Source organism: Kwoniella shandongensis, chromosome 5 (genome assembly GCF_008629635.2).
Source record: "Kwoniella shandongensis chromosome 5, complete sequence".
NCBI lineage: Eukaryota > Fungi > Basidiomycota > Tremellomycetes > Tremellales > Cryptococcaceae > Kwoniella > Kwoniella shandongensis.
This window is the reverse complement of record NC_089291.1, coordinates 635,952-662,198: the sequence shown is the minus strand read 5'-3', so window position 1 is coordinate 662,198 and position 26,247 is coordinate 635,952. Positions and strand designations below refer to the sequence as shown.

At 49.9% G+C, this 26,247-nt stretch overlaps 10 protein-coding genes across 10 annotated transcripts; 3 read left to right on the top strand and 7 right to left on the bottom strand.

Moving 5' to 3' along the window:
• Positions 1 to 248: 248 nt before the first annotated feature.
• On the bottom strand, positions 249 to 3,105 carry CI109_102938 (uncharacterized protein; the record flags this gene model as incomplete). Its single annotated transcript, XM_032001324.1, has 5 exons — positions 249 to 1,811; positions 1,865 to 1,978; positions 2,045 to 2,420; positions 2,492 to 2,560; positions 2,639 to 3,105. The coding sequence occupies 5 exons, from the start codon at positions 3,103 to 3,105 to the stop codon at positions 249 to 251; spliced, it is 2,589 nt and encodes an 862-aa protein (XP_031864214.1).
• Positions 3,106 to 4,120: 1,015 nt separating this feature from the next.
• Positions 4,121 to 6,353, bottom strand: CI109_102937 (HAD hydrolase, family IIID; the record flags this gene model as incomplete). Its single annotated transcript, XM_032001323.1, has 12 exons — positions 4,121 to 4,150; positions 4,213 to 4,263; positions 4,321 to 4,392; positions 4,447 to 4,506; positions 4,569 to 4,623; positions 4,680 to 4,717; positions 4,777 to 4,918; positions 4,988 to 5,072; positions 5,126 to 5,180; positions 5,240 to 5,362; positions 5,457 to 5,676; positions 5,926 to 6,353. The coding sequence occupies 12 exons, from the start codon at positions 6,351 to 6,353 to the stop codon at positions 4,121 to 4,123; spliced, it is 1,359 nt and encodes a 452-aa protein (XP_031864213.1).
• Positions 6,354 to 6,995: 642 nt separating this feature from the next.
• Positions 6,996 to 9,795, bottom strand: CI109_102936 (glutamine-fructose-6-phosphate transaminase (isomerizing); the record flags this gene model as incomplete). Its single annotated transcript, XM_032001322.2, has 13 exons — positions 6,996 to 7,066; positions 7,122 to 7,244; positions 7,294 to 7,379; positions 7,429 to 7,484; positions 7,534 to 7,595; positions 7,653 to 8,438; positions 8,492 to 8,722; positions 8,772 to 8,925; positions 8,979 to 9,136; positions 9,184 to 9,201; positions 9,262 to 9,549; positions 9,617 to 9,724; positions 9,789 to 9,795. The coding sequence occupies 13 exons, from the start codon at positions 9,793 to 9,795 to the stop codon at positions 6,996 to 6,998; spliced, it is 2,148 nt and encodes a 715-aa protein (XP_031864212.2).
• Positions 9,796 to 11,320: 1,525 nt separating this feature from the next.
• Positions 11,321 to 14,309, top strand: CI109_102935 (uncharacterized protein; the record flags this gene model as incomplete). Its single annotated transcript, XM_032001321.1, has 11 exons — positions 11,321 to 11,670; positions 11,722 to 12,094; positions 12,143 to 12,218; positions 12,270 to 12,524; positions 12,574 to 12,678; positions 12,739 to 13,035; positions 13,089 to 13,377; positions 13,428 to 13,698; positions 13,753 to 13,877; positions 13,931 to 14,134; positions 14,201 to 14,309. The coding sequence occupies 11 exons, from the start codon at positions 11,321 to 11,323 to the stop codon at positions 14,307 to 14,309; spliced, it is 2,454 nt and encodes an 817-aa protein (XP_031864211.1).
• Positions 14,310 to 14,568: 259 nt separating this feature from the next.
• On the bottom strand, positions 14,569 to 16,691 carry CI109_102934 (uncharacterized protein; the record flags this gene model as incomplete). Its single annotated transcript, XM_032001320.1, has 3 exons — positions 14,569 to 14,702; positions 14,887 to 15,118; positions 15,318 to 16,691. The coding sequence occupies 3 exons, from the start codon at positions 16,689 to 16,691 to the stop codon at positions 14,569 to 14,571; spliced, it is 1,740 nt and encodes a 579-aa protein (XP_031864210.1).
• A 623-nt stretch (positions 16,692 to 17,314) lies between these two features.
• On the bottom strand, positions 17,315 to 20,271 carry CI109_102933 (uncharacterized protein; the record flags this gene model as incomplete). Its single annotated transcript, XM_032001319.1, has 6 exons — positions 17,315 to 17,512; positions 17,570 to 17,617; positions 17,678 to 18,392; positions 18,453 to 18,705; positions 18,774 to 18,795; positions 18,853 to 20,271. 6 exons carry the CDS (start codon positions 20,269 to 20,271, stop codon positions 17,315 to 17,317), a joined length of 2,655 nt encoding a protein of 884 aa, XP_031864209.1.
• A 390-nt stretch (positions 20,272 to 20,661) lies between these two features.
• On the bottom strand, positions 20,662 to 22,078 carry CI109_102932 (uncharacterized protein; the record flags this gene model as incomplete). Its single annotated transcript, XM_032001318.1, has 7 exons — positions 20,662 to 20,798; positions 20,863 to 21,194; positions 21,275 to 21,508; positions 21,570 to 21,762; positions 21,827 to 21,848; positions 21,901 to 21,974; positions 22,033 to 22,078. 7 exons carry the CDS (start codon positions 22,076 to 22,078, stop codon positions 20,662 to 20,664), a joined length of 1,038 nt encoding a protein of 345 aa, XP_031864208.1.
• Positions 22,079 to 22,504: 426 nt separating this feature from the next.
• On the top strand, positions 22,505 to 23,539 carry CI109_102931 (uncharacterized protein; the record flags this gene model as incomplete). The annotated part of the gene is made up of 3 exons (XM_032001317.1): positions 22,505 to 22,970; positions 23,131 to 23,315; positions 23,399 to 23,539. The coding sequence occupies 3 exons, from the start codon at positions 22,505 to 22,507 to the stop codon at positions 23,537 to 23,539; spliced, it is 792 nt and encodes a 263-aa protein (XP_031864207.1).
• A 171-nt stretch (positions 23,540 to 23,710) lies between these two features.
• Positions 23,711 to 25,020, bottom strand: CI109_102930 (uncharacterized protein; the record flags this gene model as incomplete). The annotated part of the gene is made up of 6 exons (XM_032001316.1): positions 23,711 to 24,040; positions 24,135 to 24,277; positions 24,360 to 24,475; positions 24,543 to 24,699; positions 24,778 to 24,853; positions 24,967 to 25,020. The coding sequence occupies 6 exons, from the start codon at positions 25,018 to 25,020 to the stop codon at positions 23,711 to 23,713; spliced, it is 876 nt and encodes a 291-aa protein (XP_031864206.1).
• Positions 25,021 to 25,252: 232 nt separating this feature from the next.
• CI109_102929 (uncharacterized protein) lies at positions 25,253 to 26,228 on the top strand (the record flags this gene model as incomplete). The annotated part of the gene is made up of 5 exons (XM_032001315.1): positions 25,253 to 25,328; positions 25,465 to 25,530; positions 25,691 to 25,785; positions 25,942 to 26,010; positions 26,118 to 26,228. 5 exons carry the CDS (start codon positions 25,253 to 25,255, stop codon positions 26,226 to 26,228), a joined length of 417 nt encoding a protein of 138 aa, XP_031864205.1.
• Between the last annotated feature and the right edge of the window lie 19 nt (positions 26,229 to 26,247).

Below are 26,247 nucleotides of genomic sequence, written 5' to 3'. Positions count from 1 at the left end.
CGGTGCCTGACGCGGCGCGTCCGAGCATAAGTTACAAAATCATCATCAAAAGCAAAAGGAACAACGAGCGTATGATATGCATAATAGTAGTATATTTCAAAGCATATGAATGGTAATGGTCCATGGAGATTGTCCAAATATGTACAGACAGTATGCAATAGGTATGAATGACTTCAATGGTTGATGATTATGATGTAGCAAAAAAAACAAGAACGTGGATGGGGAAAGTTTGAGAAATGTCCTTCGCACTAACTGGCGAAATATGTACTGGTTGACCTCCTCTTCTCGCGTCGCCTCTCAGTCGGCGTACTAGCCACTGCAGCCGGCGGACTGAGCACCACACTTCTCCTCCATTCTTCTGTACTCTTCAATATCTCTTCTTTCCCTTTCCCTCTCTCGGGTCCAGATGCCAACTTCGCCTCTTTCTCCCTCTCCTTCCGCTTCATTTCCTCTTTCTCTGCTCTCTGTTGTTTCTCCCATCGCGCTTTGGCTTCTGCCAAATCGACCTCTTCCCTCATCTTCGATGTGATGGGATTTTGCATTTGCGAAAGACGTTTTCGGTGACGATCGGCCAGCTCTTCATATGTCATTGCTCGTTGAACCAACGGTCGACCTTCACGAGTCCCGGTAGCGGATGCCGGACGAGGATTCGCCGCATTGCCTATGATGATGGGGGTACCGAGCTGAGATCTCGGTTGAGTGGAGGGTGAATCAGTGAAATAATCGTGATATGTCGAAGGTCGCTCGTCACTCTTTGCCCTCTCCCTTGGAATCACCCCAGATCCAGCTGCACCAGCGGGATATGTTCCTATACCCCTTTCCTCACGAGGTCCAAAGTCCGAGACCCGTGGTTCTAACATACTCGTGGTCTTTTCCCTTCGACCTAAACCTTGCCCAGCACTGCTCGAAAGAGCGCCGTACTGCGAGGAACGTTTACCAGATCCCAATGCCCTGGGAGTTTGCATCGACGTTGGAGAATAACCCGACAAAGCAGGAGGTGTGATGACTTTTCGTTCCGAAAGATATTCGTCCCAATCCGAACGAGTCGCACTTCGTTCCACAGGACTCAGTTTTGCTTTTTCTGGGTAATCCAAGATCCTGCTGGAAGTCGACGAGAGTCGTCTCGGATTCGATCCAGTGTCGCTCAAGCTTAATCCGCCGGGAGTAGTCGATCTTCCACCGACTAGTGGTTGAATCTGACCGGTCTCGGATTTCATCGAAGGTGTAGGTGTCGTCGCTCGTAGCTTGTCCAGCGATCCTCGTACCTCCTCTCGAGCTCTTTTGACTTCTTCCAACAATTTCAACTTGCTCTCCAGCTCTGGGTCATTCCCGACGGGACTGGTCAGACCAGCACCCCTTTCAGGCGATCTGAGCTCTTCGATACCGGTGAACATCGCGCTTGTCGGTGTGTCCGAGTTGTTCTGCAGCGTAGGCGAGTTAATACCTAGCCCTTCGTAGTAACCTCTGGAATCCGTTCGACGAAGCAGACTGAGTGTACTTGACGGTCGACCATCCCTTCTACCGTCGGTCTCGTCAGCAAAACCAAGTTGGGGTAATGCCACACTCGATCTGTCCGCTTGAAGGGTGGAGCTACCGTACGGATAGGACGAAGGACCAGAACCAGACCCGGAAACGGAACTCTGATGACCGTGTTTCTCTTCCCATTGTGTGAGTTCCGCTCCGACGTTCTTGAATCGTTCTGCGGCTTTTTCAACTTCGACAGCATCGATTCGAGCTTCTTCTTCTTCTTGCATCTGTTTGAGTCGTTTCTGGAGGATGTTCAGGACGCGGAACTGGATGGCTGCGCCGATCTGTGGCGGTGTTGTTAGATGCCAATCTCATATGAGCTGAAGATGTCACTTACTACCACGACAGCAGCCAGGATACCAAGCTCGATCATCATCGTCTGCGTGAGAGGGTAATTTGCGCCGTTCAGCTTCGGGAAAAGATCATGGAACCCAAGGTTGTACACGTAGAACTGAGAACGACAACTATGGGTGAGCGAAGAAGCCTTGATAAATAGTGATCGGGTTTTGGTGCTCACCTCCTTGAGCCCTGCGCGGGTATAACAATCCACCCCTAGAGTAAACGCTGTAGCTCCTATCCAAGCCGTCGAAACAAGCATCATATGCGGATTGGTGATTTTGGGCAAGCTCGCCACGAACGCAGCTACCGTCAAACCCCCCAGTAGACCCCATCTTCCAAGAACCGAAGTGATCAGACCCCCCTGTTTCGTGGCAAGTAAGAACCATCCGAAAGAAAATCCACCGGCTGCTGAGACCCAGTATTTGGCCAAGTTGAAGAGGAATATACCGAGTCCGGCACCGAAAAAGGAGGCTATGATACATGCTAAGAGGTAAAGACCTCGTAGTGTGCGAGAAGGTGGATTGGGTGAGGGAGGCTGCAGATTCGGTTCGACACTGAGTGTCATGCAAGTGGTCATCAGATTCCTTTCTGACACATAAGCTCTCGCAGGTCATACTGTACTCACCCGAATCGAAGGATCATGACGAGTGTGAAAAGCATCACGCAATACCCTGTGGAGATAGCCAAGGAAGACCTAATCGAGATAAACACACACAGAGAGATACACGTTTCATCAACTTGTGTTCCCACACAACACCATGAGCAGACTCACCATCTATTCTTCCCGCCTAACACTGCAACCGGTATGCCGCTGAGGATCAACAGTGCTCCCAATATACCATAGGCCGGATCGATGACGATATGGAATGGGATCCAAGCATCGCCCTCTTCCCACACTCCGGTATCGTTGATAGTGCCATTCGTATTAATGGCCGTACCGTTGGTGAATGATCCATTGGCGATGGAAGCGTTCACCGACGAAAGGTCGGTAGTGTTGAGTGTGAGAGTAAGGACGAGAGTTGAAGGTTGAGCGGATGAACCTGAGAACGTGGTAGTAGGATATGAGGTGAGGGTAGTCGTCAGGACTGTGAATGAGGAGTTGCTGCGGGTGGTGGAAGTTGTGTTAGTTGCTGTTGTAGTGTTCGCGGGACGAGAGGCGGACGATGTGGTGGTAGAGGACTGAGCGAATGTCAATGGGAGAGCGAGTAAAAACCAGGTGAGAACGGTGTGTATACGCATTTTGTGCGAAGTGTACGGATGAGAGAGATTGAAAGGGAGTCCGGGTGGGTCGTATAGTGGTCGTCGTTGATGGGGTCGTGAAGGGTCGGAAAGGTGAAATTTCGATGCAGAATACAGTACGAGTGATACGGAACCTATGTAGAAGCAATGCAAAAGGGTCAAAGGCAATGATAAATTGAAGGAAGTACAAACAATCCAGCGGCCTATCTTACAAAGGAGTCGAGGAGTGGAGAAGATGTCGAACAAACAGGATCAAAGGACCCTTTTAGGAATTGAACACGGTGTTTGTATTGAGGGAGGGTGTTCTACGTTGAATGATCGAGTGGGAAGTCGGACCCTATCATTGCGAAAGGAGAGATCAGCGCAAGAGCCTCATGAACAGTCTACTCCTCAGCAATACTCACACTCACTTGCTAACACACTCATTTGACCACTTTTCCGCTTCACTCGCTTCAGAGATCAAATGTAATTAGAGACAAAGTTCTGTAGAGACGCAAACGCACGCTGGATTGTCGTCATCCACTCATGTTCTCAAATCATATTTCTTCTTCGCTTGCCAACCAAAAAAAAGTGAAAACGTAAGCCTTCTTCACTGATCATCTGAGCTTGCTATCCCATCTCGACGACGGAATCATATAAGCATGCTTGTAGTGAAACACATCAACGCAACCATCTTTCCGCACAAGCACAAGCCCTCGCAGTGCATACAATATTCCTGAACTAGCTTGGCTGGATCACCTCCACTTTGTGCATTTTGTGTGAAACTTCGAACAGGCGGCGATGTCCACCAGCATGTTCAAGCACAGCCACACCAAAAGGGTGCGAGCAAGTCTGTGACAACTGTTTAGAGGTCAAGCTTATGGACATGCATGTTGAGGTGTTTTATATTTGGTATCTTATGATGGGTTGTAGTAATGTACAATAATGGGAGATATCTACAATGAAGAACAGGATTGGTAGGTACAAATAATGCAGTATGCCGCAAAGTGGATTTTCATCTCAATCTCGATGTCGGTCACATTCGTGGGACGGTCTTCTTCCAGTCCTGTCGAGAAGCTTGTATAAGCGACATACAGAAGTTTGGTCGACTGGGATTTCTTAACTCACGCTATGGTTAATCTTTGTAAAGTCTTCTACGCCAACTGCTATATTGACGAGCTATCTCGTCCCGGACAACATTAGTCTCGTGCAATGCTCCACGTCGTGAACACCTACGTATTGCCCAAGTCTGTATAGCTCTCTATCAGCTCTACCTTCTGTATGTCCCGCTTTGTTGAAAGCGCGAATCTGATCGATGCATCAGCTGAGCTTTCCAAAGCCGAAGAGTCGCTTTCAGCTTACCTTTAAACCCTCTCCTGGATTCAGAGCAAAGTTACGGGCGAGGTCGTCGATGTGAATGGTCTGCAGGATCGTTAAAGCACAGGTTAGCTCGGCAAGAAAGAGGCTTTCTGTTATCCACGTACATTCCTCGCTGACCACTTCGGATTGGAAGCCCAAAAGTAAGCGAGTGGTTTGACCCTGATAACCCATATCAGCTGTGTCAACCATCAGATGAGTGGAACCGGGAAGCTTACTCGTGCTTGTACGGTTGACCATTCCGTTGCGTGAAGACCTGCCCTACTAGTCAGCCAGCACTCACACGACCGCGAAAAACTGATTCGTCTCGCTCACAGGAAACATCGTTGTCCTATCAGATACAAAGCATATCTTGTACGTGTGCGTCCCGCCGACAACACCGAGTTCGATCAACTTCGTCTCGAGCCATCGCCAATTTGTTTGACTCCAAATTGCGATGTCGTAGTAAGGATAGACTCTGATAGTGGGAGCGAAGTGTTAGCAAGCGAGCTTGCACCTTTTTGTAACCATTATGAACCAAGCGCACCTCTCGAGAAACTCGTGTAAACCAGGTCTAGCGCACTGAGAAGCAGGGAGTGCTCCGCTGAGAAGCGGTTTTGTATCGACCATAGCTGAGAAGCACTCCGTCAGCTTATGACTAGTATCATGAGTTTGCCACACTCACTGTAATCTAAGTCTAGCACCAACAGTCTCTTGCCCTCCCGGGGCTCGTTAATGTACTACAGGCAATGAATCCGGCTATCAGATGGACTTCCACAACCGCCACGCAGCCACTCACGGTTATCGGACTCTTGTTGACAATCTCTTGCACCAATCGCTTGTTCCTCGGATCGTCTGCAGGTGCGACTGTCTTTGCTTGTGTCACAGCGTTGGAGTAGGCGACGTCGAAATCGTCCGTGATCTGGGGGAGGCATAAGATCATCAGCCTCTCCGTCCTAAGTCCGTACTTTGTGCCCTTCCTGGACACGCCCAGCTCGATATTGTGCCAAACTCACCTCTCCTCTCATCCACTCTGTCGGATCCTTGAACCTCTCCTCCTCCCTCGTCCCCACCAAAACGAATTTCCCACCCTTCTTGACGCCTAACGTAGCGAACCGCTTCGCATCGTGTTCTGTACCCAATTTTCCTTTCGAACCTGGTAAGAGTCCGATTAGTTTTTGGTTATCGCGAGATACGCCGGTGGTGGTCTCGATAAGATGGCGGAAGTCGTATACCCTGCGAGGCGAGCCAAGCGAGCGACCGAAGGAAGTGGGGGGATATGAGGAAGCGAGCGAGGAGTGTTTCAGAGAGTGGAAGAGGGAGTGAAGGAGCGAGCGGGGGAGTCACACATGTCAGTACTGTAATCACGATCATATACAGGTGATACGAAGGGGACGAAGCTGATGGAAATGAAGGATCAAGGTGGACGAAGAAGGGATTGAGAGCTTTGGACACACTCGCTATCGCTGGCTCGCTCGCACTCACATATCATTCCCGCCCACTCTCAGATCAAACGTCTTGCCAGACCATGACATTTTCAATTCCCACCATTCCTCTTTGATCTCCAATTCTTCCGTCAGAGGCACGGCGGTGAACGTTGGTGAGTCCGTGCTGTCCTTCTCTTCCACCTCCTCGACGTCCATTGCCTCGTTTGCTTTACTTCCACTCTCAACTCGTCCATCGTCCTCTGTTGGTGAAGTATCTAGTGAGTGCTTTTCCTCCACCTCGTTGTCTTTCCCCTCGGCATCGCACGCCTCAGCTCCATCAACATGGAACAGCTTTGCCTTCTTCCCCTCCGAAGGAGAAGATTGCACGTCCGGCAACGCAGTCACAGGAGCTTTATCCTCCTCCCCCGCGGAAGACGAGGAAGAAGAAGAGCTTGACGGGGAGTCGATATCATTTAGGTCTGTCATCTTTGTTCGTGTTGTTGGTGGAGGCGATGGCAGTACTGCACTGGTTGGTCGGTTGATAGATAGGTGGAGGTGGGATACCAAAGTTCAATTTGATCGTTGGTAAGGCTGGCCAGAGCAGGACTGAGAGGGAGACAACCAACAGGACTGGTATGAACACAAGTCGCCGAAAGACACCTTTGTATGTTTGCCCTTTGTTCTTTTCTTGACGGTAGTTGACTGGACAAAAGACCACAACAATGACAATGGGATATCACTCCATCATCCTTCGAGACGCGACTGAGTGGCAAACGGTTAGGCCCCACTTTGTATCCAACCGTGGGAAACCTGCACGTCATGCGGTGACATACAATGGAAGAGTGTGTCTTTTGTTCTTGTCTCTAACATGCTCCCAAGGTATTCGTTAACAACGCGCACCTGCACCTCGCTGATCGCAGAAACTCATTATGTACATCACAAATCAAATGCGGGGGTTGATGAGGGGGAGAGACTATCTGATTAGATGAGCGCAGAAAACAGCGGAGCAAGAACGATCGAGAAAACACACACAAAAAAAGCAGAGAAGAAAAAAGAAAATATGCACCACACCAGGCTCCTGTCCACTCTTCTAAACAACACTCAACTGTCCAGATTCCGGCTTACCGATTACTCGGTGGTAACTGACTTGGCCAAGTTTCGGGGGAAATCGACATCGACACCGTTCATAATGGCGAGGTCTAAAGAGAGCATCAATACATGTCGGTCGCCCATGGGAGCAATTCGGTTACTCACGATATGACAGAAGTTGAAGAGGAATGACGTTGATGAGACCCTGGAGACAATCGACAGTCTGGGGGACTCGGATGACCTTGGCATTGTTGGGCACATTGTCGTCGTCCTCGTTACAAATGATGACTAGGAATAGTGTCAGCTGCATGTCTTTGAAAATAAGTATCTCACTCACTGGGTCGACCCTTTCGAGCGGTGACCTGGGCGAGGGCAGATTGCACTTTGGGGTAGAGCGAGTCTCGGGTCATGATGAAGATGACACTACACGTGGAGTCAGCCTTGTCCACTCTCAGTATGTAACGCAACTTACGGAAGATGCTCGTCAACCAAAGCGAGAGGACCGTGTTTCAGCTCTCCGGCCAAGATCTGAAAAAGCTGTCAGCTCAATGGATTATGGACAGATCCTTGCACTTACACCTTCACTGTGCATGTAGGAGACTTCCTTGATCTTGAGGGCACCCTCCAAGCAGGTAGCATCTAGTAACCTCGTTAGCTGATTGCTGCAACAATTAAAATGCAACTGCTCGTACTCACATTGGTATCCTCGACCCATGATGAGCAAGCTCTTTTCCTTGGCCAACATGTCCTTCGCCAATTGCTGCAATGCCTTGTCCATCGCCAAAACCTTCCTGATTTGCGCGGGGATGTCGTGCAAGCCATCGATGATTTGCTGTCTTCGAGCAGTCTTGCTGATCGAGTCGTCGGACAACTGCACGGCAATCATAACAAGGGCAACGTATTGAGATGTGTAAGCCTTGGTGGAGGCGACACCGATTTCGGGACCAGCGTTGATGTGAACACCGGAGTGAGTTTCTCGGGAGAGAGTGGAACCGACAGCGTTGACAACACCGAGGCAAAGAGCACCTCGCTCGAGACAGTATCGCATGGCGAGGATGGTGTCGGCGGTCTCACCGGATTGAGACACAAAGATGGCAACGTCGTCTCGGAAGACGGGAGTCCTTCGGTCAAGGAAATCGGAAGCGAGTTCGACAGCGACAGGAATATCGGTCAACTCCTCGAAGACGGGTCGAGCGGCGATACAAGAGTGGAAACTGGTACCGCAAGCAACAAACAGCAACCTTCTCCCTCTTCTGATGACAGGCAAGTATGCTTTGAGACCACCAAGCATGACCGCTCGGCTGTCGAAGTTGACACGACCTCGCATGGTGTTGACGACGGACTCGGGTTGCTCGTAGATCTCCTTCTGCATGAAGTGGTCGTATTGTCCCTTCATGATCTCGGCGAGCTCGATCTCAAGATGCTCAATGGCTCGGACGGATGACACGGTGTCGTCTCGTCGAAGTCGGTGAATGTGGAGCTCTGCGGGGCGAAGAGTTAGCATGAGAAATATGAGCTCCCTTATTACGACTCACCTCCTTCAGCGATGTGGGCAATGTCGTCGTCCTCGAGGTACAAGACTCGCTTTGTGTGCTCGACAACGGCACTGGCGTCGGAAGCGACAAAGAACTCGATGGGCTGGGGCATGCCATCTTCAGAAAGGAAAGCACGGGATTGCGATCGTCGAAGCTTGGGACCAGCAGCACTTCGACCGTCGCTGACAGCGCTGGGCACGGCGAGAAGAGCGTTGGCGTCGGCGTCATTGACTAGTAGCGGGTGAGCTTTTCATCCGAAAGGTGTTGCGAAGCAACTTACCTCGGTCCTCATTGGTGGGCAACTCAACATCCACAAAGTCGACCTTCAACTTCCTGTCGGTCTTGACACCGATCAAAAGGGGAGAACCTCTTCGAGCAGCGACAATCTCGTCCGGGAAATGGGTAGATTTGAAGACGAAAGCGAAAGATCCCTCCTGCAGAGACAATCAGCAAGACGTCCCGAACAAGTGAGGGGATTATAACGCACAAGCTCCTTGATGACAGTCTTGACGAGCTCGGTGAAGTTGAGTCGCTTGGCAGGTTGACTGTCCCAGACGTACTTGCAGAGGACAGCAACGGCTTCAGTGTCGGTGTCGGTGTGGAAGGTGTAGCCTCGCTTGAGGAGAACGACCTTGAGTTCCTTGTCTAGAGGGATATTAGCTGGAGTTACTTGTCCTTTGCAAATAACGTACAGTTGGTGATGATACCGTCTACGCGTTGAGCGGTTTGTCAGCTGGTTCCTATATCTCGAACTATTTCACAAAACTCACTGTGTACCATACTGAACTCGGTCAACGCGTCGCTGACGTGAGGGTGACAGTTCAAGGGACTAGGAACACCGTGAGTGGCCCAACGAGTGTGAGCCATGGAGGTCTGACTGAGGAACACCTTGCTCATGTCCACCTTGGCAGAGTTCCCGTTGACAGCGCCGTTAGGCCCATCAGAGGGAGGAGGGTAGGGAACGGCTTCGGCGATGTGCTTTCGGAGGGCAGCGACCTTGCCAACCTCCTTGAAGAGGAGCATGGGGGAGCCAGGGGTGTCACCGTCAATCCCGATACCTATTTCCGAGCGCTAGGTCAGGGGTACGTTCATTTGGTGATAGAAAGGCGATGAGATGAGACCTACCGGCACTGTCATAACCTCGGTACTCAAGTCTGGCGAGACCGTTACACAAGACATCACAGACATACTTCCTGTCTTTCTCAATAAGGAACGAGCAGTAACCGAAGATTCCTGTATGGGTGAGGATACATCAATGGTGATCTTGACCGCAAAATATCATGACAGGTTGACTTACCACACATATTGATCAAAGGGTGTGATGGGGATTAAAGAACAAGAAATGAAAGATTGAAAGGAGTGAGGTGGTAGGTATAGTCTGTAGATCAGAATGAAAGTGTACACATGTCCGGGAGGAGAAAGGAACCGTGCGATGATCCAAGGGAAGGGGCGTGGGTATGGTTGACAGATGAAGGACGAGATAGGTGTTCGGAATAGGAAAGTAGTTCGCAGAAAGGGTTGGATGTCCGAATGAGGGGGCGATGCAGATAAGACGTGATGGGTCGAGGTGTGTCGGTAGGGATAAGTGAAGCGTGGCGGGAGGAGTCAACAAGTTAGCAATAATGCACAAATAGATGGTCCTTTAGAAGAGGCGGTGCGAGGCGGGAAAGGCGGAGATGATGGGACGGGTTTCAACTGTTTGCATGAGGCAGAGCATGCCCAAGACTATGCCTGAGGACATGGTTGCATTCTGAACTAGCTTAACACGGTGCCGAGGGTAGGAAGTAAAGCTGTTCCGCGGCTCGCTGGAGGGAACGAGCGAGACTTGGAACGAGAACGAGTCGACTCACCTGTCAAAAACTGTACTTGGCGTATGTATGACAAGGTGTCGAGGGGGAGTGAGGATCCAGTAGTCGTAGTGAGGAGTGAAGAGGTAGTGATGTGAATGAGACTATGCGAGGTTGATAGTATAGTGTTTGAATAGGAAGATGAGGGATTAGGATTGTCGGATAAAGAACGACGTCAGATGAGCCGAAAAAGTAGGCTCGTGTTCTTTGTGTCGTCTCGTCGCGTTTCAGAAGCGGCGGAAAGAGGGCGGCGGTTGTAAGGTTGAATTTGTAGTTGCAGTGTTATAGGGTATAGAAGATGTGCACGGTAAAGTTGAGAGAGGGGGTGTATATGGAGAGATGGGAGAAGCAAAGGGAAGGAAAGAAAGGATAAGAATCAGAAACGAGGCCAAGGTTAGTTGAATGTAAGGATGGGGTATGGGCTTGCTGTCCCAAGTTTCACCTGAACGAAATGTTGTTTTTTCACTTGTCAGGTTGTCGGGTTGAGTGAGGTAATGGATGTCACGGTTGAACCGGTTTACTAGAGAAAGTCAGGGGTGGAATTATGCGCCAGAGTCGTCATTGCACTCTGTACTCTCTTTCTGTCTGTCCCAAATGATCCGTTGGGAATAAACTTACTTGTATAGCATAGCCTCAGGGAAATTGATGTCAACACTGAATCCCGCTTGATAACGTTTTCCTGTTCACGCGACGATCACAGCCCCCAATTCAACTCTAAACATTGCCACATCAGTATTACGTATGCCACCCGTCACATCCACGTGTACGCCACGATGAAGGCGGCCGATGATGGTTGACTGGACTACTGTACTACTCATTACTGCACAGACGCGACTTGCTTCATTCCGATCGTAATGAAAACATTTGCCGCTCAGTCCTCTTCTATCCCATTTTACTTTTACTTTCTCACAAGTTGAATCTTGCTACATCTATTTTGTACTAGTATACTCATCCTTCGGACCCGTCACATCCTCTCCCCGCCATGCTCAGAAGAATACCATCCACTCAAAAGGGGGAACAACCAGTCACATCAGCTACATCTGGTGGATTCGGTCTCGTCGTCAAACCCTTCAAAGCTCCCACTCCACTCGCATCGAAACGTGAACTCGCCTTGCCCGCGCGGAAGAGAAAAGCCGTCTCTTATAAAGGACAAGGTGGCGGCGGCGATGACAGCGATAGTGATGGTGATGGGAAGCCGAGTAAGAAGGGCAAGTTTGCGATGGGCAACAAAGAGTACGGCGAGGATGGTGTTCTAGGCGATATGGCGAAATGGTGCAACAGGAAGTTCCCAGTTTTCAAGCCAAAGGAGAAGACCATAGTGTTCAATAAGAAGTACGTGTAGTCTCATATGAAGGCAAGAGTATCGCTAACGTCCCTCGATAGCTTCTCAATACCTGTCATGTTTCTCCCCAAGAGCTCTGAGCCGATCGTACATTCCCTTTCACACGCATCTCTTGGAGCCAGACGGCACCCCACACTCACTCCTAGACCGCTCTTCGATCCTATGTCAGACACAGCTATCGTTTTGTTCGACCCCACCATCGACGATAGACCGCCACCTGAGGAGATCGATGCTGCCAAAGAGGAAGAGGAGCAACGGAAGAAGGAAGAGGAAGCTCGCGGTCCACACAAAAGCTTGAAATCGATTTTGGGGATTGTCGACGAGAAGAAGGACAAGAAGGAAGTGAAGGTCCCCGTGGTCATTGATCCTAGACTCGCCAAGGTCCTCAGACCGCATCAAATTGAAGGTGTCAAGGTGAGCACGATCATCAACGTGTGTCTTTTAAAGCTGACTTGGTCATAGTTCTTGTACCGATGTACGACAGGACTGCTGGCGCAGAACGCGTGGGGATGTATCATGGCGGATGAGATGGGTCTCGGTACGTACCAAGTTGGTATTGTACCCGTAAACTCAGCTGACTCGTCTTCAGGTAAGACACTACAATGCATTGCTCTTCTCTGGACCCTCCTCAAACAATCTCCGATTGCCGGAAAACCGACATGTGAAAAGGTCATCATTGCCTGTCCAACATCACTAGTCGGTAATTGGGCCAACGAGCTCATCAAATGGCTCGGTGTGGGCGCGATCGCACCAATGGTGGTCGATGGCAAGGGAGGAAAAGCAGAACTGATTCCCGCGGTGAGACGTTGGGTACAAGCGCGAGGGAGAAACGTGACGCTTCCAGGTAAGTCAGGCGTGACAGAAAGGATCAAATCCGCTCACCCATATCATAGTCATGATTGTGTCGTATGAGACCCTGCGAACATTGCAAGACGAATTAGCCAACTGCGAGATCGGGCTTCTGCTAGCTGATGAGGGTCATCGTCTCAAGAATGCTGGTGAGTGGTGAAGTCAACCCAATATGAGTAGATTTGCTTATCGTACGCTACCATTTGTAGATACCCTCACGTTCCAATCTCTCACCGCGCTCAAAGTCCAACGGCGTGTCATTCTCACCGGTACACCGATCCAGAACGACCTGTCAGAATACTTTGCATTGTTGAACTTTGCCAATCCTGAATATTTGGGGTCGAAAGGCGATTTCAAGAAGAACTTCGAGTCGAAAATTCTGAGGGGTCGAGATGCCGATGCGAGTGACAAGGATAAGATTGAAAGTGACGCAAAGTTGAAGGAGCTGGGTGGATTGGTCAGCAAGTTCATCATTCGAAGAACGAATGATTTGCTCTCGAAGTATCGTAAGTGCCCGTGATTATACTCTGCTCGACTTCTTGCTGACATATATATACAGTACCGGTCAAATATGAGCACGTTGTGTTCTGTCGACCTAGTCCGCTCCAGGCGTCGCTTTACAACCTCTTCGTCACGTCGAAAGATGTTCAGCGATTACTCCGAGGGAAAGACTCACAACCACTTAAGGCTATTGGCCTATTACGAAAGCTTGTCAACCATCCCGATCTTCTTACACTACCTGACGATCTGCCAGGTAGCGAGAACGTTCTTCCCCCAGAGTATCTGGGTAAAGGCAGAGATAGGACGGTCAACTGCGAGTACTCTGGCAAGTTCGTGGTGCTTGAAAGGTGAGCGAAGTTGGTGGTATCAAATTGGGCTTGGACTAACGATTGAGCAGAATGCTGGAACATATCGACAAACACACCGACGACAAGATCGTTTTGATCAGTAATGCCACTCAGACGCTCGATCTCATGGAGAAGTTGTGCCGCAACAAGCGATATGGATATCTGCGACTCGACGGTACAATGTCCGTACCGAAACGATCCAAGACCGTTGCGCGATTCAATGATCCCGAGAGCAAGGAGTTTGTCTTCCTCCTCAGTTCAAAGGCTGGTGGATGTGGTATCAACTTGATTGGCGCTAATCGTCTTGTCCTCTTCGACCCCGTGAGCCTATATCAAGATAGCAACCGGCGTGTAGTAGCTGACATTCCCGTGTAGGACTGGAACCCCGCAAGTGATCAGCAGGCACTGGCGCGAGTGTGGCGAGATGGTCAGAAGAAGGAGTGTTTCGTTTATCGATTCCAAACGACTGGTACGATCGAGGAGAAGATCTTCCAGCGACAGTGAGTATCCCGTGGCTCACGTTATTTGCGTCATTAGCTGACTTCGCGTCCAGATGTCAAAAGCAAAACCTTTCAGCTTGTGTCGTCGACGAAGCGGAAGATACAGCTCGACATTTCACTCAAGATGATCTCCGACAGCTGTTCAAGTTCAACCCTCAGTCCGCGTGCGACACTCACGATACGTACAAGTGTAAGCGATGTAAAGATGGAAAGCAGTTTGTCAAAGCTCCGGCGCAGTTGTACGGCGATGCCAGCACGTGAGTGTCTCGTCTCAATTCAAGCTTGAGATCGACGCAGATGCTAATGGTCGATTGGAATACTAGGTGGAATCATTTCCCGAACTCTGAGTTGGGCAAGATGCACGACGATCTCTTACGTGCAGAGTTGGGTCTACCAGAGGTATCTTATGTCTTCCAATATGTGTCTCACTGATTGAGTGATTCCGCATATATTTTGTATATATCTTGGTTTTTGGGTATTGGAGGGATCCGTCACGTTGTTTTTGTAATCATTGGTCTTGTTGTTATTTGTAGACCTTATGCATGGTTTGTAGCGCCAAGTACTATCCTCGAGTATCGCAGAGATCTATCGAGTGTCTCAGGAAACGATCTGGACCCATGCCAATCAGATGCATTTGCATAACCATGCTCATCATGCCTGTCTGCCTGCCTACCTGCCTATGTGTACTGATCTAACTGAACCCTCTTATACCCAATACTCTCCTCACATCATTGACGAAACGTAGACTGTCCAATACGGGAATGGAGTGGAGTAGCGCTTCGTCGTTCGGGTCGGATGTCCATCCTTCGATAGGAAGGGCGTTGGCTAGAGAATGAGCAAAGGGTCAGCGAGTTGGTGATGTAGGGTTGCTCCATCTCGAATGGATTTCAAGGCAGCCTCGCATTCCCTCATCTTTACCATCACCACTTCCGTCACATTTTCACCGACCCCGCGACCACTCCTCTCGCTCGCCTACTAAAACAGAAGATGTGTTTGAAAGTAAACTCACCTTTATTCCAATTATAGCTAATCGGTGAATTATCCATAAAACAGACCCTTGCCAAATCCGCCTCTACCAAGCTCAGATCTTTTATATAACTCCCATTGGGTTGTAGATGACAACTATCCCTATACAATTTACGCGCGAACAAGTTACGACCTGCATCGAGCCAGTCTATAACGGGATCGGCGTATTCGGGCATCGAGGCGGTGAAGATGACGAGGGTGTACCATGATGCGACCTGCGAGTGCGTTAGCACGAGCACGAACGGGTGTGTGTGGGAGGGGAGGTAAGGCCAACACAAGCACGATCTCAAGATTGTCGTACTCGTGTGAGATCGGAACTGACAAGTGGGATCACACCTCGACCAGGCATGAGGACGTATGGCGCAGTGAGGTTGAGAGAACAGCGACAAAGTAGGAAAACACCACCCCACTCACCTTTTTCAAGAAATGATCGACATACGGCCTCTTATAAACATGATACATCGTACTTCTCCCATTCAGCACCACCTCGACCGTATGTCCTTCCTTTCCTTTCCCTTTCCCACCTACCAGTCCACCCAAGCTCAATCCTAGAATCCCACCACCTCCCGAACTGCCCGAATAGGCTATCGGTCTCGATGTTGAATGTATTAGAGTTTCGTCCAAATCCAAGATCAGAGTCTTTTGCAGATGAAAGGGAGTTTGATGGTGTGGTCTGTTGTTCCCACCACCGACGGTATTGTTGAGTGTGACGGTTGGTGGGGATGGTTTTCGAAATAATGAGGAAGTGGCAGCAGGTACTGAGGTGTCGAGCAACGACGTGGAGATTGGATTGGCAAGGAGTCGTCCACCCGATGATGTGCGTTTGTGCGTTGTCTCTTGTAAGGAACTTATTGGCGACGGTGGTTGGAGCGGGAGTGGCAGGGGCAAGGGATTTGACAAGATCGAAGTAGGTGGTGGAGAAGGTCGAAAAGCAGAAGACAATGAACCTTGTCTCTTGAACGATGGTTGTGTGATTGTTGTTGTAGAATCTTCAATCTTCGTTTGATTTTGACTTTGACTTGTGGTTGGGGCAGAACGTAATCTGAAAGTGAAATTGGGATCGGGTTGACGTTGTAAAATCGCATGATCTTCCTCTGTCGCAAGGGCAAATTCGTCCTCTGTCGGAGGAGCTTCTTCGAGACTATCTTGTCCTTCTGGTGCTCTAGTGACTGGATCAATCCATTCTCCCTTTTCCTGTAAAGCCACCGATTCAGCAGGTGTTTCCGTCTCCGTTTCTGCCTCCGCTTCGGCATCGCTTCCACTACCTTCTCCTTCATCGACTGTTCCTGGGATCGGAGCGATACCAGCACTTGCCATGACTCTTTCTCCCAATTCTCTCAAAACGCCTACACCTACTACTCCAGTAGTTTCTCCATTACTATTGGTGATACCTTTCCGTCGTCTCCTCTTCCTCCCTCGTCCAGCTCTCGTCTCACCAACCAAACTCGTCCAAAAAGTCAACAAGATAGACCATAACACCAATGCTATTCGTATAAGCAACGGTGTGGTCGGCGGTGGGACTTTGATAGATGAATAAGTGGGGTGGGCACGACGATGTGTTCTACTAGACCCACTTCCGGGACTACCAGTGGTTGTCGTCGTCGTCGCTGTCGTACCATTACGTCGTTGTTTCGGTCGTGGTGTAGGAGGAAGATTCGATAATCGTCCAGGCGAAGAACGACTACTCGAAGTTTGAGAAGGTGGAGTGGATGGTCGTGCAGGTAAAGCAGGTGGTGGGGGTCGAAGAAAGGATGAGAGGTAAGAGTCAAGTCGACTCAGGGTGTTCATCTGTGATATGCAATGGGTGGTTAAGAACACGAAAGCCTGACATACACAGGCGATACAAGGCACTTACGATGGAAACAAGCTGTGCGGGCTATCGATGCATGATCACAGCGAGATGTGCAAATCTGACACGAAGCAGTCGAAGTGGGCTGATGGGTGTGATGGATGGGTCGTAAGATTGTCGTTCAGACCGCAATTGAACTCCGAAACGATGATCCTACTTGCTGCCAAGCCCGTTCGTTTTCGATAGTTGCGATGTTCCACAGCGGCAGATGCAAACAAGGTATTCGATCTCGACGATATTCACTGTTCACTGTGTTGATAGAGCGGTCAAGCTGTGTCTAAACGTATAGATGGGTACGTTCAAAGTCAACCAACTCGTTCACGTCTTTGTTGCTGTTCACGTCGGGTGGTCGTTGACGGACGTAACCGGGGGCCTACACCTTCCCCACCTTATTACGCAGACTAAATGGGTGGAACATACAATATACACCCCACAACTATAAGGGGTGATCAATACCATGGTATGATACATCATTGCTATGCTGGGTGATATGGATAGATGTACAAGGTGGCTCTAAATGCTCTTTCCTTTACTCCGCATCGCCCTCTTCCACCGTTCGAGCCTATATCAACTGCCTGCCTCCTCGTGATCCTCGCGATCCCCTCGATCCCCGCGAAGATATGGAAGGTGAAGGTGAACCTCGCCCTCGACCACGTCCCCGGCGAGGGGTCCCCAGCATCGGGCTTAAGTTTAACAACAGATCGGCAAGGGTCGCGGATGTTCCAGTCGTTTGTAGTCTATCATGGGCGATGTCGATAGCCTATACGACTCTTGTCAGTCTGTACTGTAATGCATTCGCTATTGTCAGCCCACTCACCGATAACCATCTGTCCATGCCGGTCTTGGCCATTGCGCTTGCACAGTTCTGTGTTTGATACCACAGTCAATCACACATACGTGTCCAGGCCTTCTTGATCGAACTCACCTTCTGCCACAAGAACGGATCTTGAACGACCAACGTCCTCTCTGACCAAGTCTTCGGTTGTATACCCCTGTCCCCCTTGCCCATATTCGCCTCATCCATCAGCCTCCTCCTCTTCAGATCATCCATAACCGTCTTTATAGCCTGCATCGAATAACCTGACTGAATCATCTGCTGCCGTTGTCTATCATCTTCGCCTTGGTCTGAGCCTTGCGGTCTCAAACGCGCGGCCACACCTCCCTGAAGAATCGAAACGATCTGCTTGTCGTAGTTGAATCGTTCACGATTCCGATAATCATCGGAGAGGGGATTGGTACGACTGAAAAATGAGAAGAAGCCCCGAACCGCATCGGCGACTGTCAGATTCGGTTCCCTTGATGTCCATCCAGGAGGCGGTTCGCGATCGAATGCCACATGAGCTCGGATACCTTGATCTTTGCTCCATGATACCCAGATGGAATCGGGGTCGGACGTATCGGTATGCAGAAGCGGTATTGGCGGAGTGATGTTTGCCTGAAGATTGGGCAGACATCCTCGATGTTGGAGATATGCGATGGCCATGAGTGTTATACAGTATGAGGACATGGTGGCCGGTCCCTTTGAGCCGGAAGGGTCGTTGAGGTCCTGTGCTGAGATCCAGAGCTTGAGGGTGTGGATCATCGGTCGGAGGAGATGTGATGATATAAAGCAGTAGTGAAGGATCAGTGATGAGTTGTACCTATTGTAGTCGCAAGTCAGCCGATGTGCGGTCGTTCATCCGGTCATGCATGACACATACCATCCTCCCAGGTCGTTCACATTGATGTCGCACTGCCAACCCTTGGGATGAGTAGCATCCACAAACTTGACGATAGGTGTGTTGGCCCCAGGAATCGGTTGGACCTCGCCCATCCCAGCTGATCTAAGACAGTCGGCGAGGGTGTAGGTGTGATAAGCTCTGGGCAGCCCCTCTATGGCCTTCGGTACTCTGCCATGGTTGCTCGCACCGGCGGCAGTACTTTCCGGAGGAACGCGCCACAACGTAGGGTGGTCTGTGCGGCCAACGCATTAGCCAAGCTCTTGATTTGCGACAGTGTCAGCCAGTAAGATGTGTACTCACAACCTTGTGGAAGGTGTGTGTCCTATCGAGATGCACGTCAGCTTTCGGCTTCGCGGGTAGACTAGGCTGCTTTACTCACTAACACGACCAGATCCAAATCTCCACTCTTGCCCGTCTCCCCGCCCCAGCTCACACTACCAAAGACGTCCACTCTGAACCTCTTACTATTCCTTCCTCCTCCAAATCTGGTGTTGAGAATCACCGTCAGACTGTCGAGAACACCTTTGATGTATAGTTTCGTCTCCGGCGTTGGTTCAGTCTTCTTCCACGAACTCATAATAGTACTTTGCAGTGTGTCTGGAACTTTCAGTCTGACGAGACTCGGCGGGACTGTCAGTCGAGGAGAGGATTTCGACAACAAAAGTCTGTAAGGTGATATCCGATCATAGTCAAACGCTATCCCATCAGTGGGTGCTGGCACGGGTGCGGATGGAAAGTGATCGAGATTGGCAACCAACCGCCGTGGAAGATCGTTGCCGTTGACTGGAGGCTTCGAAGACCGTGCGCGAGAGTTGCTGCCAGATTTTGGAGTATGTGTTCTGGCGGGAGCTTGCCGTTTGTTTCTTTGCGCTTCTGGTGCTGGTTCTGTCACCATGAAGCCCATTCGCTGCTCTCCGACCGGAACAGGTGACAGATCCACCAGAGTGTTATCAACCATCTCAATGTCAATCAAGTCGTCCGCTGCTGATCCTCGTCGCTCTGATAAATCGATCAGAGTGGTGTGGTGTGGTAAGGTGATCTCTCTTGGATCGTCTCTACGAAAGTTTTTGGCACCGTGACTAACGTGTACGCTACTCTTCGTTTGCTTCTGTTTCGGCTCTTCGTCAGAATTGTCAAACGCTATCGGACGTTTCTCGAGAGACCTGGTGCTGTTATTATTAGAGAGAGGTGGCTCGACAGTATCTGACCTCGGGAAAGGATACGCTCGTATATCCCACTGAAACAGAGCTACAAGATCTTGCGGCTTTGTATAAACGATAGGTTGGTCGGATAAGACAGGCTCGTGGTAATTATCGATGATCAGCGATTGAGACGAGTCAGGTGTGAGTTCCGGTGTGGAGAGAGTTGGTGAAGGTGGCGTATAGTAACCGGTGTATGTTGTCGGAGTCGGAGATGGAGAAGCACTGCGTGACGGCGTGGGTGAAAGGAATGATACGACTGAACGAGCGTAGGCTGTCGGACTACTGGAGATACGAGTGGATGAAGGTGATTCAGAATGTCGGCTTTGCTGGCGACTATCCCGAGTGTGGAAAAACACCGGTTCGGGTGTACGTAGAACCCCTCGCGCTATGGGCGTGATCGTGTTTGAAGAAGACGGAACGAAAACGCGAGCACTGGCGTCTAAGCCTGTACCCTGTCTATGTCTATCAATCGACTCGTCGTCTAACGCCTCGTCAAGATCGAGCAGGGTCAGTCGAGGAACGGGAGGATCTAAAGTGATCAGTGGAGGGGAGTCGATGGAATGAGGAGTAAGTACATGATACAGAGACGAAGACATTGCAATTATGAGTAAGAAGTGAAGTGGGTGAACGAGGTGGAGGTGAGGTGCCTGGCTCGTGTAGTGAGGCGAAAAGTTAGTGGTGGCGGTGGTCAAGAAGTTCAAGCAGGTTGTTTACAAGATGCAAAACCGCAAAGTGAAAAGGTGGGAAACACACAAGGAGGGGTATGTGATATGAGCAGTCAGAAGACATGAGGGAAAAGGAGGGAATGCAGAAGAGGATATCGAAACTGACACTTCTGCGTGTGCTCCTCAAGCGGGGTCCGTGCGTCTACCTCTTTCGTCACGAGTTGAGAGCGAGGCTTCATTCAACACGAGCCATAACGAGGTAATGTATGCATACTTTACCTAGGAATGTCTTTCCGGCCCATCCTTCTCTATGTATTGTCGTCACACATCAAACTTCTTCAGCCTGTCCAACGGGGATTCTCCATTCCACAGCTCTTTCCCATCTTCGCCTTTTGTCAATTTCGGCAGACCATTTTGTTCAATTGTGAATGACGCTGCGACGCTACCCCATCTTACAGCTGTGTTACAGACGACTCAGCTTTCTCCCCTTAGACATACCAGTCCTACCTGATCGGGACTCACCTTCGTCAAGGCTCTTCCCTTCGTCGAGGGCAGCACCTAAAGCGCCCATAAAAGCATTTCCTGCTCCAGTCGGGTCAACGACTTTTCCCTTCCATCCGTCCCTTCCCTCGTGCCAATACGCCGGGATCCACTTGACGTCTGGTCTATATCCCTCCGTCTCTGTAGAAGCGTAGCAGCAACCCAAGTGACCTGCGCGGATGATTGCGCCGATTCGAGGTCGCAAGTAAGCTAATTGTCGACAAACACGGGTGAGAGTGGATTTCACATCGTCGTCTGTGAAAGAGGGTGGGGCAATGAGTGAGAACAGTCGAAGGGCTTCGTTGTGGTTTGGTCTGTTGTGAAATATCAGCTCTGACCCGTCCTACGTGGCAACGGAATGTCAAGCACGGACAACCTCGATGGGAAGACTCACGCAATGATGTCGACTTCTCCTGCGACCTGTCTCAGATCTTCCAAAGTTTCATCCTCTGGCTCCCAAACAATTCTCGGAGTCCATCCTTCCACCTTTCTCACTTCGCTCAGAACCTTTTCAGCCCTTGGAGCGGGGTACGAGATGAAGTGGATCGTTGAAGGGAGCGGGTCATGGAACGGTGTACCTTCCAACAAAGATGGTGTGAGTAGCAAGGGTCTCGTAAGGTATTCAAACCTACACTCAATCAGACCTTATCAGCATTGATGTTTCTTCGAGCGAGCACAGATAAACGTACCCCCTTGTTTGGCCTTTATATCGATTCACAGCTCTAGCTGTCGGATGACCATCCTGTCTCTCGCGAAAAGCCCACAGCTCCTCGCCGTAAGACTTGAGCTGATCCTTGATCTCCTCGGGCAGAGTCGAAGGTGTGTAATCTACGACCATGCCCAGTCGAGAAGGAGGTAGAAACATCCTTGCACCGATAATGGCTGATCACACAACTACATCAGCGAAGAACACCTATGGTGAGAGAACAACGTAGGCTCAACTGACTATATGTGCCTCCTCCGCCGATCTGAAAATCACAGCATTAGTGAGAAGCCTACCTCGGGCGTAATCCAACCCACCTGGTCAGGCTGCTCGACTGGCGTCTCAACACCGTCTTCATCAACGCGAGTGAACGTGTCGAGGATGAGATGTTCTAAGTCAAACAAGCCTATAAGCTAATCTGCATGTTTGTGGCGAGCACGCAAGCTTACCCAGAGTGACCACTCTTGTGGGCTGTGACGAGGATGGGGTTGCCATTGTCGAGTTTGCTCTAGATTACCGTTGAAATTCAGTAGAGAGCTAATGTCGAAAAGTCAGAATAGGCCGTGAGCACCTCCACTCTTGAGGTTATGTGACCTGATCTTCGGGATTTGGTGTCAATCTCTCGTCAAAGGCTGCCACCTGTATGTTTATGTCAAGTCAAAGTAGCGGTCAGCTCGAACCGATACCCACTGCGCATTATGCATGCATGATCGTCATTCCGTCCAGATGCTAAAGAGCGACATACGATCCGATACACCGGGCGAAGTTACGTAAGATTGTCATACCCCGCGATTCAGTATCCGGCCTCCGATAGATAAGATGATGAACCTTACTCGTGGATAACATTGATAGCGAACTACAGCCATATCTCTGTCGTGACAGGTGTTTGAGTCTCCCATATCACCTGAAAGAGCATCAGACATGCTCGACAATGTCCTCTCTTTGGGTGTTGACACCTCTCCTATCCGGATTTTATATATAAATCCCAATTCCACCACGTCCTTCACGACCGAAACGCACTCTTTCCTCTCTTCTTCGCTGCCTCGCGAGTCAGTCTTGATCCATCTATATACCGCGCCACTCCCCGCTCCACCCTCGATCGACGGGACATTGGACGGTATCCTCTCTACTCAGGTCATATTGCAGCATCTAGGCTATGACACCGAAACAAGTACACCAAGCGATAGAGGGAAGAGTGTGAAGCAGAAATTAGCGGGGTATTCTGCTGTAGTTGTGGGATGTTTCTCGTCACATCCCCTCGTTCCGGCTTTGAGGGAGATTTTAGGAATGGGGAAGGACGTTCCGAGGGTCGTGGGGATTCTCGAAGCTAGTATTTGGTTTGCGATGCAGTTAGGTCCGACATTCGGAATCGCTACGACAGGTCCTCGTGAGTGTGGTCTGTATACCATCACAGAGCATGGGTCGTGTATAATCCTAACCTTTCAATGGTGGCATACTCGCTACTCCGTCAATCCCAACTTATTACTACAAATCATACGTCATATCACCAGCTGACTTCTGGGTGTTTGTTCCCCGATTGAACGCAGAATGGGAACCGTTATTCGATGAAGCTGTCCGAACATTAGGCATCTCCCCTACTCGCTATACAGGTACGAAAGGAACAGGATTCAACGCTATTAGTCTACATGGCGACGGACCTTCTTCAGCGTTATTGGAAGCGTCAACTTCCCTCGTCGAGAGAGGAGCGAAGGTCATCGTATTAGGTTGTGCGGTGAGTAATCCTAGCATGATATCGTCCACTTCGTGGGGCTTGAGTGAGAGAGATGGTGGTGCTGATGGAAATACCGCGCATAGGGAATGGCACCCATGCGAGCGGACTTGGAAGATAAGATAGCACAACGAGCGGGGTTCCCCGTTCCTGTAGTGGATGGGGTTCAAGCTGCTATAGATATGGCGATAGGATTTGCGAGGATGGGTTTGGCTCCGACGTTCTAGGGCGGGAATTGCGCAGAAAACAAGGTTGTAGAAACTTCTTAGAGACGATTACATCAGTGTAGAGTGGACGGTTAGGTGATATTACGAAATACATTGTACATATGCGATGATGTTGTGCGCATAGTGATTGACGATATGAGCTCTACATCCTTCGCTCCCACGTGCCGTGCTTCACACATCCCCTTCCAACTTCTCATCATCTTCCAGGGCGACCACCACACGATCAGGGGACAAACTTGGACTTTTCGAGATATATCTCCCTCTCGTATCACCCACTTCTCCACCTTCCGACCCTGATCGGGAGGGCGATCTGGAAATATATCTATCCCTATCAGAATCAGATCCAGAAGAGGCGGATCTGGACCGTCTCCGACCACGGATGTCGGGAGAAGAAGGCGGTGTTTGGGAAGATGAAGAGAGACGTGGTCTCTTTCGAGGTAAGCCGTCGGAACGTTCTTCGTCGTCGTCGTCCATCTGATCTCGTTCGAGCGCTTCTTCGTCCTGTAAAGTGAAGGTGCGGGGTGTCGAATGTAAGCGTCTCACTAACTTGAGTGAGGAAGGTAGAGAAATGAGAGGGGAAATGCGAAACACCCACCAGTAAACTCTTTCGAGGAGGCAAACCTTCCGTCTCTTCCAATACCCCTCTCTGCGTCAATCGCGGTAAGATGATATCACACACTCGATCTTTCGTCAAGAGATCATCTATGAATTCGTCAAAGTGCTGGAGAGAGTATCCGCCTGAAAGACATACATACAGATAACACAGAGTCAGCTTCATCAAAAGAGCAGGACATGGTGAGAAGGGTTCATTCAGACTCACCGGCATGCTGTATTCTCAGTTTCCGATAATCTTTCATCAACGGTTCTAGTATCTCGTATATTTCCATCGAGCGGAATGTTAATCGTATGTAGAATGCAGCTAGAGCTCGTAGATATCTACACCACAAAGGCACGGATGATCAGCCGCTTCATCAATGAGCGGGCAGTGTGTGGGATGACTCACTTGAACTCCTCTGCTAGTAAGTATTCTATCAGAATCTCCTTCTCTGGTTGTAATTGTAATAGCTTCAGAGTAAGAGATATGAAAGGTGTAGGCGTATTGCGATCTGTCACACCTCCTACGGCGTGAAGAATGATCGCTTTGTCGATGATTGATTCGGCTGATTGCATAAAACGGAGGATCAGCTTTGGGCTTGAGATCTGGGCATATACGCAGGTTGAGATGGTAGCGGACTCACCGGTAAGGGCGAAACACTGTTCTTTCCAATATAGAGAATCATACACTCTCGCTCGAATCACCTTCTCGATGAGGTACTTAAGAGGGGCGAGTCGTCAGCAAGCGTACTAGTGACAGCTACAGCATAGAGATTTGTATGTCATGCGAGTTGCAGGGTGGAATAGAGGGTGAGCAGGGGAGAGTCGCGCACCTGGGGATTACCACCATGGATGGACGTCGCGCCGCGCAGAGTCGAGTTGGCCATGCTGCTGTCCTAATGATCACTCGATAGTATGAAGTGGTGTTCAAGTGATGTGGTCAAACGAAGAGATGTAATGTTGAGAAGTAACATTGACTTTTGTCCCGGACCCGGAATCAACGAGCGAGCGAGCGAGCGGACGAACGACCAAAACACAAATTGTTGATCCCATTCCATTCCTCCTTTTCCCTCTTAATTACAACTCTACATATCGGAATACCCTCGCAATACCTGCACAATGTCAGATCTAGGTGGACCAGTTGGAGATGACGATATCGGTCTTCCGAAAGCTACGGTGTTCAAGCTCATCCAAGGTGAGTGATCACACGTTCAGCAAGTATGAACATTGCCGCTGGTAAACCAAACAATTTGGGCACGCCCTACGCCTAATACACGTATATTTGTCAGATTCATATAGGGCACGAGCTGATGTTGAATGGGTGGTCGTAGAGATGTTACCAGAGGACATAAGTTGTGCGAAGGAAGCAAAGGATGTCATTGTGGAATGTTGTGTTGGTGAGTGTCATCCAGCTCTAACCCCTCTCTTCTAAACAAACTCGCGTTCAACCTGTAACCTCCTTCCCCCCCTCTCTCGTCTATATGACGCAGTTGACACTTGGATGATCCCTTCGATACTTCATGGCCATTACACTGACATCTCTTGGATGCCCTTCAGAATGGGTCAAACTCATATCCACACAATCAAATACGGTATGCGACGAATCGTCCAAAAAGACAATATCGCCAGAACACGTCGTTGAGGCATTAAAGGTGGGTGCGCGTTTCACGACGTCTGAACCCATCTAGACTGGCGAGGTTCCACCGTATAAGCTATCAAGGGGGATTTGGACTTCGTGGACTTATTGCACTTGGTCGTTGGTCGTTGGGAAAGCATATACTGATATCCGCTCGTTTGATGATCGATAGCAACTCGGTTTCGAAGATTTCATTTCAGAGGTAGAGGAATCCAACAAGGATTTCAAGCAGTCGCAGAAGGTGAGTCGGCTGACTAGACGTAATCAGACCTCTTACCCTGCCCCCTTCCCCCGCTCCCTTCTTCTTCTCTCCCAGGGGTTGAGACGAACACTGACCGTATCACGTAGGAACGCACGAGAACGCAACCCGATACGAACGGTATGACCCAGGATGAGCTATTAGCGCTTCAAGAGAAACTGTTCGCGTCGAGTCAGGCCAGGTTCGAAGCTGGGCAATGAAACTAGCCAAGGGAATGAA